The following is a 12,245-nucleotide window of genomic DNA, read 5'->3' on the forward strand; positions in this document are numbered from 1 at the left end:
GAACATAAAGACACAGACATGCATTCGTTCATAAGGAGCGCCTGCCAAAGGTAAATGCACATGATTTTTGGACTGTCGACACCACAGGGACACCTGTTCCTTTCACATTCTTCCAGAATCGACAGTCCTTGTGTTAAGGTCGCTGGGAGCCTCTAGTAGATAGCAAGTGAGCTTTGGGGCCCCCAATGAAGATTAGGGGGCGCTTACCCCAGTGCTGCCCATGATCAGAAACAGCGCAATGTGGAAGCGTCCAAAGCCAATGGTCTCCACCGCATCTTCCACCGTGAACGTCTTCGTTTCTATCAAGGAAAGGCAAAGTGAACTGAACAGCCTATGTGGGATGGGGATGTGTGTGGCTTACTCTTCCCCCATTGGATGTCGGGAAACCAATTCATATTCCAAACACTAGTAAATAGAGCAGTAGTTTGAAAATCGGAGACTTCTATGACCATCTCACCTTTGGGCTGTGGCTCTGGGGTCGCCAAGCTCAGCTTCCGAAGGCTGATGATGGTGACTGGCTCGCCCTGCTTGGCTGCCATCTTCCCAATGATGCAAATTCCTCACACAGCTTCCCTGATAGACGCAGGGAGGGGAGAAGGAGGGATGTGTAATTGAATGCATCGTCTCCTTTTATCTTTTATCTTTATGGAAAATCTATATATAAATTATATATAGAAAATCTATATATAAATTATCAGTATGATAATTTATCACCGTTTTGCTCGAGAGGAATCTGAGACATGATGAGGGGGAATGGCCAAGTGAGATCATTGGGCCCCAGCAGCTAGTGATCAACCGTGAGTCACGATCAGGTGAAATATTGATAATTTGACCAATAGTGTCTTGTTTCAGGAGTGAAAGAGGCTTTGCAGAGAGAAGTAGTCACAGTGTCCAGCATGTTATGCGTGCCTCCCCACCCTGCCATTGTTAGTTGAGCACTTCTTTTTGTCTCTTCTTTTTTTTGCATTTAACCCATAAAAGGATTCTTAATTCTAAGAATCAAAAGAAAAATAAAGCTGAGTATTTAGTGATACTTAAAAAAAATTTTTTTTTTTCAAATCGCTTCAAGACAGTAACTTAACTCCATGCCCTCTGGTGGGAGAAGCAGAAATTCTAATCTGTTCTAGGTAATTATGTGGTTAGTAATAATACTTGTTGGTTATTTGGATACTAGTAGATGCCATAGATAAATCAAGTAAGCAATTGTTATTTTAGAAAGCAAGATCTTCAGTGTAAGAGAAAAAATACAAAAATCAAAGAAGTTACATAAAAACTTTACAATCCTAACTTTGAATTAGAAATATCAATATGAATTTTCTATGTAATTTATGTTATCTAACACTAGGTCCTGAAAGAGCCTAGAAAAATGACCAACGAGCTTGCCAAGAGCCCAGATTGTTTTCTTTCTTGTTTTCCACTAAAAGAAACCCTGACACCTTAGGTAAATGGCTAATCCTGGATTTGGGACAGAAAATATATAGACAGAGCCTGGAGCATCTTGTTGTACCAGTTAGCAAGGAAAACATCAAAAATTGCTGGGGTTGTGACAAAGGACTACAGTAATTCAACTTGAAAAGACTCCTCTATGTCAAAGAAGGAACAATTTGAGCATTAAGAAGAAGAATGACTACAAAGAATTGAAACACATCAAAGATATCATTTTTAGAATATGTGCTGTTGGAACAAACACAACATCAAAAATATCAAAATCCATTGATGGGAGTAACACTCAAATGAAAATCTCAAAACACTCACATTTAGGGAATACTAAGAAACCAATTCATAATTCTGCAAACTAACAAATATCTTGTCTCTCTTGTACAAATTGCCTCTTCTTTAGGGTAGCCAAACAGCTGGTGAAAGAAAATTATTCCGTCATTTTAGCTCATGTATGTAGAATGAAGGATGGGATTGAATTTTCACAATTTTGCAACTCTAAACAAAATAACGGATATGGGCAATAAATAAATAAATGATTGTCAATGACTGATAGGCTATTGGGTGAAAGGCTGATAGAGAACTTCACTAAGAGATGGTGAGATGGGTAACCAGTGAATTCACTGAACAATCTCAGTGCCGCTGAAAGAAGTCAAGCAAATATTATATAGTTCCTGTAAGATGCAACAGAAAAAAAGTCTACAACATCACGTCTGAGGTAGTATCATTAAAAGAAATTGAACCTGAAACTAATCAAGCCTCTAGCTCTTCCAGATTTTATATTGAATGAAGAAATAGATTCAATCATACCAATGTGGATGTAGTAACAAAAATCCAGAATGTGGGCAGTCCTTTGAGAAAATGACTGAAATTCAACAAATAAGTGTCAAGAAAAAAGGAGGATCTATAGACTAAAAGAAAAAAAAATCAATCAAAGAAGTGAGTTGATCTCATTTGGGTTCAAATATAACAACAAAGAATGAAATGAAAAAGAGAAAATCAGGGACATGCAAGCAAGTATGGAAGTTTGATGATATGAAGGAATGACTGATGAATCATCAGATGTGAAAATGATATTATGGACATGATAGAAAAACCCTAATATTTTAGAGACACATGCTGAAATATTTGCAGATAAAATTATATGATATTTGGGTTCTGTTTTAAAATAATTCAATGATGGGATGGGGGTGGGGTGCATAAGGACATAGTTGTGTAGATGAAAAAAGAATGGGCAAATGTGGAAAATTATTGAGGAGAATGGCAAGTCCATTAGGATTCTTTTACTAGCCTCTGCTTTTGAAGATGTGTAACATTTTTCAAAAACAAATTGTTCAGAACATGAGCTTCTGGGATTCTTAGACAACACACGTGATATCAGATCACGAGTAACAGAAGAGTCAGAACTCCAACAGGGAGTGCCTTTTCCCCTGACAGAGGGTCACTGAGCAGTGCCCAGCAGCTCATCAAGGTCACTAGCCTTGCTAACTGTATCTAGTGTTGTGTGGGCTCCTGTGGAGACTTCAAAGGACAGTCTGACTGACATGTTCCCTGCCTGAGGAGTTTTTAATCTAGTTGGGGACACAAAAGACACACATAAAAACAACTATCCTGTAATGTAGCTATTATTTGTTTTCTTAAAACACTGACACGGAGACACAAATATTCCCAGATGGGAGATAGATCAATAACACTCAGAAATAAGTCCATAAAATCCTCTTTCCCAAGGGAGTCCAGGAAGAGTACAAAAAGTTGTTATTTTCACAGAGTGGAAAAAGTTCAAATAATTGGTCTCTCAGCCCATCTGAGACCCAGAAAGTCATAAAGACAAGCAGTTGTAGAACTTCTACTGCCTCCTTTTGAGAATTTGTCCAAACTCCCTTTCAAGGGCTGTCCTTTATCTGATAACTTTGAAATAAAGTAGCAGAAAAATCATCTTCTTTTGATTCTAAAAAAAAATCAGTATACATTTAAAAAGACTGAATATTATGTTATAGACAGTAAAATGAAAATTAACAAAACTTTAATCAAGATATGAAAATACCATTCAGTAAGAGTAAGTTGTACAAACTTATGACTAAAAATCTCCAAATTATACACTTTAAAATGGTGGCTTTTAAACCCAAAATTTGAGGGGCCTCCCCTGGTGGTGCAGCGGTTAAGCACTGGGCTGCGAAGCTGCCCACAGCCTCTGCAGCACCGGTTCGATCCCCAGCTGTGGGCGAGGATCCCACATGGTGCGCAGACCTCTCCTGCTGCGTCCGCTGCTCCCTTCACCAGTGTATTTCCTCGGTCTGCCTGTTCTGTTCCCCACTCTAGCTCTGGTGAATTCTCTCACCCTCCCGCGCTTCTGACTGTACCCAGTGCTTATATAAATAAATAAATAAATCTTAAAAAAAAAAAAGAATAAACCCAAAATTTGAAAACTGACAGTGCAGCTGAGGCATCCAGAGGGGTAGGGGAGAGGCAAGAAGAACCTCCTTTCTCTTATCTAAGAGTGGGGAGTGACTATGACAGACAAAGGGGTGGACTGTTGGTGCTTTGGCGGTGAGAGCGCTATGGTAACAACACCCGAAGGGAGATCCTATACTTCCAAAATCAAACAATGTTGTAAACCAACATTACCACAATAATTTTTTAATTAAAAATAATAATACATTAAATGGTTTTTATTGTTTGTAAATTGTAGCCCCTTTAAAAAAAAAACAAATGCAAGTCTTCCCAGCATAGATGATTAAAATGATTCTGAGCATTTGTAGAGAACAAAACCACTTAGTTTGATGAGAAAAAATTTTTTAAAAAACCCCAGTAAGTTCATCTTAAGTTCAGTTACAACTAAAAGGCTTAACAATGAGTTCAATCTTCAATCAACATATAATCTCTTTCCCTAGTGAAGTCTATGACTTCTCATAACAATTCAATCATGTTTTCTAATTTTAACAATCATAAAGGCTTATGTTTTAGAAGGGTAATAAAACAATCTCCAGTACGTCTTTCTGTGTTGAACGGCAATGAAAAAAAAGTAGGAAATCTGCCACTTACAATTGGGCCAGATGAGTCTTAATTTGACATTAACTATTTGCACTGTAACGGGATTGGGTAGCTCTGTGTGTCATAAATATCCCAACCAACCTCCTTTCTCTTATCATCTAAGAGAAGTGGTTGATCACAGACCTGGCTGGCAGTACTAGGCACAAGATAATAGCTTCAGAGTTTCTCTTGAATTATGGCTGATCCTTCACAGGGAGAGTCACTTTTATGATTTCATGTTTTTCTAGAGAAAAAATCTTCTATTACTTCATTTCCATTGTATGGAGAAAACTTAAACATGGCATGTTTTTTGGCAACTGGTGAGATAAAGAAAACAGAATTCCTTTTGGCCGTGACATTCGGTTGGCCCATGACATTGGACCTCCAGAGAAACAAATGTAACCCTTACCTACTACCTTGAGCCATAAAATGAGCAATGCTTACATGATCATAATAAAAAGCTGTTTATTCATTTGTAGCTTTAGGGTCAGTATTTGAATAAAACACACAGACTTGATGGTGGCTTTAGAACTGAATGAAAATAGCAATACTCTTGGCAATGAGACTGTAAAATCAAACAAGACAAAGGCGAGAGGTAGAAATGAATGAGGAAAGATGGAGAGCTATGTAGGCATCCCATATCTCTCTGCGCTTTAAGTGTGCTGTCCATAATTACCAAAATAATTGAGAGAATAGCAAAAAAGAAGAGAACAACAATTACATCATAACATTTATGTAAAATAAAAATGCAAGCCCCCCAACTGCTCATTTTCTATTTTACACAAATACTTGAAAATTCAATTACAGTGCCTACCTATGGAGCAAATGCATGATAACTCAGAATATAGGTGCAAGGGAACGAGTTAATACACAATGAAAAAATATAGCCCAGGGCCTCCCTGGTGGCACAAGGGGCTAAGTCTCAGCACTATGAAACTATTCGTGGCCACTGCAGCTTAACTTTGATCCCCAGGCAGGAAGCTGACCCATATGGCACAGCAGACTCTCCTGCCTTGTTTGCTGCTCCCCTCAGCAGTGTATTTCAGTCAACCTGTTCTGCTCCCCACTCTGTCTCCAGGGAGTCCTTTCACACACACACCACCTCCCTACACACACACACACACACACACACACACACCCCCCTCTGGCCTACACCCCAGCTCTTGTATGCATAAATAAATAACTCTTTAAAAAAAAAAAAAAACAAACCTAGCCCCAAGGGACATGACGGTGTGTCCGCAGTATGCTGAGCCAGCTCCCTCCAGCATTTTAGAGCTAATTGTGCACATCTCTTGCCAACTTAGCATTCAATAGCATCACCCTGGTCATTTTAAATCAGCATTGTGGGAATATTGACACCACAGAAACAGGCAAACACTGTAAATCAAGGCACCTTTCCCCTAACTTGTTATTAAGCTTTTACAAGAACATCACTGCCCCAAACTTCATATTCCTCCTTTCTTAGCAGATTCTCAACCTCAAGAGGGATGAACTGTGAAGGAGAGCTGGAACCTGAAAACGTTGAACAGGTTATTCTGATACAAGTCTCCCGAGCTAGCACCCCCTGGGAAGCCCCCACAAAAGAATTGGGTACAACCTAAATAAGCACCAGTAGAAAAATGGCCCAGAAGATTAAGATATAGGTTCCCCCACTATCCGAAAGGAGAGTGTTCCTATGAAACCTTTCCTAAGTCAAAAAGTCAGAAAGACATAAAGTGAAGACACAATTGCTGTTAATTTATGTGGAAAATTTTTTTCCACTCACAGATGTCAAGAGCAACATAATGAATCATCTAAAGAGCACATAAAACATAAAATAACACTATCATACAGTAAAAGAAGGGATAATATAACAAATACATAGGCTGTATAAAGCATTTCCTAGGGAAGAGCATGATGGGGTGACTGCTGGGGTACAGCAGTCTCTCTAATGGCTGCTCTAATACTGACTCTCTAATGGCTGCAAGAAAAAAAATGCAAAACCTTTCACCTTTTGTCCTGAAAGCAGAAATCCTCTTTGGGTTTATTTTGGCTAGTGAACACAGGTGCAAATGTAGGTATTTCATAAAAGCCAAGTGATAGAATGTGAACTTTCAGAAAATGGGGGATACTTGTATTCCTGTACCAGAATAAAGGCTCTTAAGTGACAGACTGCTTGGTGTTGAAAAGCATTTTCCAAAAGGTATATATGTAATGTATATAATGACCCCAATTTGTAAAATTTTATTTAAGCAAATACCTACACAGAGGTTTCGGGTTGTCTGAAATAGCGTTTTCTCTTTATACGAGTCAGTATAATATATACGAGTCAGTAAAATCTACAAGGGCTTCTGTCTCCAGAGAACTTGCAGCTAATGGGGGTAAAGACAAGTATTCAGGGATGAACAAGGACCAAGCGGAGGTTGCTCTGGTAATAAAAGGGCAACCTCACCTCTGCATCCTGACACCTGGCAGGTTTCCGCAGACAAGTGTAAACTAAGCAGACGTGAAGGATGAGTAGGAGTTGGTCAAGAGAAAAAGAGGATGGAATTACTGGTGGCAGACAGAATTTCAGCTTTTTCCTTTCTTTCTTTCTTTATCTAGTTTCCTGGTTGTTTGAATTTTTAGAAAGTCTACTTCTTTTACCATAAAAAATTTTTTGGAAGCCATGTGCCGTTGACATGTGCTCAGGCTGCTGGCAGGTCACTGTCCCAGGTCACGCGCCCTCTCCTGCCCCATGTCACAGGCCATGGCTACTGGGTCAGCCTGGACACTGTCCAGAAGTCCACGAGGTGGTCCAGGATGGACGAGCCCCGAGCGCAATGGTGGTGCCTCAACACAGAGCAGCTATGAGGAACAGCTGACCACTGAATGACTCACTTGAAGATTGTAGTGTTGGAAGGCAATGTCACCGCAAAAAAAAAAAAAAATGATACCATTGGAAAAAGAGATATAGAGGACTATCTGGTGGTGGAGGGGTTAAGCCTCAGCACTCTCAAGCTGTCACCAGCCACTGTAGCATGTGTTCGATCCCCGGCCAGGGAGCTACCCACATGGCGCAGCAGACCTCTCCTGTCTCACCTGCTGCTCCCCTCAGCAGTGTATTTCAGTAGATCCGCCTGTTCTGTTCCCCACTCTGTCTCTGGTGAATCCTCTCAACCCCCGCATCTCTGGCCTATACCCCAGCTCTTGTATGCATAAATAAATAAAAGAAATCTAAAAGAAATAGATATAGGATACCTATTTTTAAAAAAATAAAAGGAAGTGACTATAAGTGAATTCAGTTCCAGTACTTGTCCCGGCTGGTTTCAGATGAGCTTGTGTTCAGTGCTAACCTTTCTCCAATTCAGTAATAAGCTGGTATATGAAAGTTAAAAGTTTGCAGGAAAATGCTCCTCACTCTTTTAAAAAAAAAAAAAAGTGTAAGAAAAACATGAGAAGAGTTCAACCTAGCTTGAAAACAAAAATTAAAAAAAGGTATGGAATAAAAATTTTAAAAAAATGCTACAATAGTGAATTTTGTCATGTGTATTTGATCACAATTTCCAAAATTAAAAAATAAGAAAAAGCACACATATATCTAGTAAATGTTTATAACAGCTATAAACCACAAATTAAAAGAAAAAAATAAGATCCTCATAGGCTAATGGAAAGATTATATTAACAGGTAATTCACACATATAAATTGTAACAGAACAGGAAAATTGTCCACTTCCATAATAACTGATAAAGTTGCAGAAATGAACCATTTCCGGTATCACTGTATACCTGCTCAGGAGCAAACATAAAGAGGAAGGCGAGCAGGTGAGAGGAAGCGGGGAGAGAGTGGGCGAAAAGGAAGTCAGTAGTGAAAGTGAGACTAAGATTAAACTTTTTTCTTCTCAGTTTCCTTATCTGAAAATTAAAATAAAGCCCACCACCTGTGAGAGAAGTAGCTGGATGCCTTCGAAGTAACAAGCCCTGCCTTGTACCTTGCTGAGGTCGGTGGCCACCGGAATGCAGGTGGAGGTTGTTGGGGGAGCTTCTGGGAAAGCCCTTCTCGGCCTCCCACCCCCCCAATCCCCCTTGCCATGGAGAACTCAGTGGCTGATTCTTCTGCAGGCATCTTGTGTAGCGATATAAACGTGGAAAGATAGAAACATTGGGCTAAATCAGCAGCACAAGCTACAGAGTCTGATGACATGGCGCTTTCCTGGCCTTGGCTTGCTTGCTTACCACCAACTTACACGGGAAAGAAAACAAAGCTCTCTCTTGTTTAAAACAATGTTGTTTCTGGTCTCTGTTACTTGTATTTTTTTTTTTTTTTAAAGCCAGTTAAGTGAAGTGATGGGAGGTGAAATGGAACAAAGTAGCTCCTGACTGGCTGTGGTCCACTGTAAACAATCCAGACATTTCAACCAAACAGTAAGTGCGACTGTCAACCGATAAATTATAAATTTCAAGTGTGTTAAAAAGGTTGAGTGAAACAATATTTGTATAATTGGCACAGTACCCACTGCAAAGCAAGCACACAGGCAGTCTGCTGTCAGAAGTTGCTTTGGGGTGGAAGAAACACATGGACAAGGGTCCCTACAACAGAAAGTTCTCGTTCCTGCCCTGACAGGTCATGCAGGGTCTTGAACAACAGAATCGCCATGGTGGGCATGTTGCACGGGGGCTGAGAGGTGTTGCTGGAGATTATCAGGTCTGGCATTTCTATCTGTAAAGGGGTTCACAAGTCAAGTCACTAAGAGAACATTCAAACACTAACTCAGAGTTAACAGATATGGAAACTATTCCCTTAGTATTTGTAGTTTCAGGCAAAAAAATTCATGAAAATTTTCGCGAGGGACAAAATGTTTCAGAGATGGAAATAAGGAATATTTCTGATAGTTTGTAATCCCAACTGTAAGATGGGAAGAAGCTGAGTTGCACATCTGTTCTTTTGTTCCCAAATCCTTCTAAACCCTTCTATTGTAAGAAGTGGACAGGTGCATGGATGGATGGTGGATGAGTAGACAGATGGACAATCAGACAGACTTAAAAAAAAAAAAAGTAGAAAATAACATGGTGAAGAATCTTCACATCCTTCACCATCAATTCCTTAAAAACAACAATTGGAAAGTAACCCATGACCGACCTTCAAAAAACCTGGTAAGAACTGAACTGGGACTTTACTAGCACACTCAAAGGCTCAAATGGAGTCTGAGCATCATTCAAACAAATTCTTTTTTTTTTTTTTTTTTTTTTTTTTTTTTTTTTAAGATTTATTGATTGATTGATACATACATACAAGCACTGGGTACAGTCAGAAGTGCGGGAGGGTGAGAGAACTCACCAGAGCCAGAGAGGGGAGCAGAGCAGGCAGAAGGACCGAAGTACACTGCTGAGGGGAGCAGCGGGCGGCAGGAGAGGTCTGTGCACCATGTGGGATCCTCCTCCGATGGCCGGGGAGCAGCCAGGGATCGAACCAGCGCCTCAGAGGCAGCGGGCAGCTTCGCAACCCAGCGCTCAACCGCTGCGCCACCAGGGAGGCCCCATTCAAACAAATTCTAAGGGATGGCTGGACCTTTTACTCTGCTGCATTTTGCTGCACTGAATTTTTTAGCCAAAATAACTGAGCCACTGGAGCACTTTTAACTGAATTTTGTGTTGTATGATGTGATTTGTTTTGAAATACCAATAAAAAGAGTGACTCTTTCATACGGTATTTGCTTCCGACCAAGCATGAATGGTCAGATTCTCAACCCCCCTCACACCCCCAGCAGGGAAAAAAAATTCATATCCACATGTCCCCAGGAGTGTCTTACCTCTGTCTGTTTCTTGGAAAGCTCCCCAGGTGCCGACTCTCCTGCTCCCCCTTGTCACAGCCAAGCCTCACACAGAGATTGGATTTTCTGGCACTTCTGAACTTTCCTTCCCAAGAAGCCTGGTGTCAGATCTTCTTGGCTTGCAGCTCAGTTCTGAGAACAGGATTCCTTAAGAAAACACCTTGCATCCCCGGCAAGTGAGTGACACTCGGGTCACACCTCCTTCTCAGCAGCCTTTCACTCGATCCCTTTTTAAAGGGGAATTCCCATCTCTCCTTGGGACAAAAAGAGGTTGCCAAACCTTGGAGGAAATTGATGTTGTTCTCAGGAAGGTTCGGGGACTTCTGCAAGAGTAAGTTCCCAGCACCAGTAAAGGGAAGTGTTGCCCTTTGAAACATTTTATCATAACTGTCACTTTAGAACAACAGAACAGCAGTCCAGCACCCACTGAAACACTAAATTTAGAGAGTTGCGGAGAAGGACAGTAGCACCTGAGAGCCTGGAAACTGTGCAGGGGCCTGGGGCACTTGGGATTTATGGTGGGCACAGACGCAGCACTCACACCACACCTTGGTCTGCTCATGAGAATTTTTATAAATTCATGAGAAAGTGTCTAATCCTATAAAGTCAGCTCACCTGGTTCCGGGCACTGAGGCCCTCATCCTTGCCAGGGGCTTTAGAATCCCCTTTCTCACAATCCAGAGGGGTGATCACTCTTACCACTTTGGCAACAAGGGGACCAACCCCATTTCGTGGCCGAGAACACACCTGCCCAAGTGTGGGTTTAAACTCAAGGGCAGAGAGCTTCTGACTCCAACAATCACCTCAGGCTCCACCTGTTTTAATCACTAAATGAGTGCTGAGCATTTAACCGTGTCTTATACTGCAGGACAAAGTGTGACAATGATATGGGAGGAGACCTGGAAGCTTCCTCCATCAGGTGAAGGCTCAAAAAAAGACACATGTCCAGAAAGTGACTTTGAACTTGGTCAGCTCTTCTGGAATGTTATTTAGCCCCAGATTCTATGTGAGAGTGCTTCCTAAGCTGTTAAACCATACACCTACGTAGAATATGAATTCTACCAGGATAGTTGCCATGGAAATTATAATTATAATTAACCTAGATAAAGGTCATTCAGACAAAATAGATGATGGAACAAATAATACTCTGTACCTGGCTTTTAGCAGTTTGTCAATCCAGGTGCCTTAAGAAATGACTTTGGGGCCAAATAACCCAGAGAATACAAGGGTAGACAGACTGGTGGGCGCTTCACAAAGGCCCAATTTTGGGGCCATTTTCCCAGAAGCCGCTCAAGTCTACACAGCCTGTTCCAGTCACTGCAGCATAAAGCACCTTGAGAGTAAACAAAGTCGTGGTGATGTCATGTTGCCACACTTCATTCCAGAGGACTTACCTCAGGGCATCCCACTGGGCCTGGCCCCCCACCACGACCCATTATCCACTCTTCCTCATCTGGAGTAAAAATTCATGAGAAAGTTCCTAATCCTATAAGATTTAGCCCCAGACCAGAAAAAAAGGTGTTTGAGGAAGGAGGAAATGAAGAAATAGAATAACCATAATCTTCTCCGAGATTAGTTTATGTGACTCTATTGTTTAGCTTTGCCCTCTAGCTATCCAGGCTAAATTTTACAGAATAATCTTGAATGAAGACATCATAAAGAAAAAAACGAATTGCCAGAAGTTTATTTTCTTAAAAATAATACTTAAAACAGTGCAAGGAAACATCAGTCCAGCAACCCCCCACCCATCTCGCAATCATTTTGTGTTTGACAACCAAGATCCCTGCAGATTGAAGTCACTGGCCAGCACGGTGGCTCCCCCAAGGCTCGGGTACGTCCCATCAAATCCCAAGGCTTACTATAAACACACGCTTCCTGCCTGCAGTTGGCCAAGAACAATCATCCCACTGACGCCTTGCCCAGGGGACTTGAAGACCAGAGCAAACTTCTGTCTTTGGCCCAGGGACCAGGCGGCCTCTGCCGCCACGG

The 12,245-nt window shown here is 41.2% G+C and overlaps 1 protein-coding gene across 1 annotated transcript in view; it reads right to left on the reverse strand.

The window, feature by feature from the left end:
• SVOPL (SVOP like) overlaps positions 1-575 on the reverse strand; it is a gene marked incomplete at its 3' end in the record, with an annotated part of 43,571 nt that extends 42,996 nt beyond the window's left edge. Inside the window, exons 1-2 of the mRNA XM_084230657.1 lie at positions 458-575; positions 208-299 (exon numbers count right to left, since the gene is read on the reverse strand). Coding sequence (XP_084086783.1) covers positions 208-299; positions 458-539 — 174 coding nt within the window. The 5' untranslated portion in view covers positions 540-575. The remainder of the gene's footprint in view (positions 1-207; positions 300-457) is intronic.
• Between the last annotated feature and the right edge of the window lie 11,670 nt (positions 576-12,245).

This window comes from Talpa europaea, assembly GCF_964194135.1.
Source record: "Talpa europaea genome assembly, chromosome: 3".
Classification (NCBI taxonomy): Eukaryota; Metazoa; Chordata; class Mammalia; order Eulipotyphla; family Talpidae; genus Talpa; species Talpa europaea.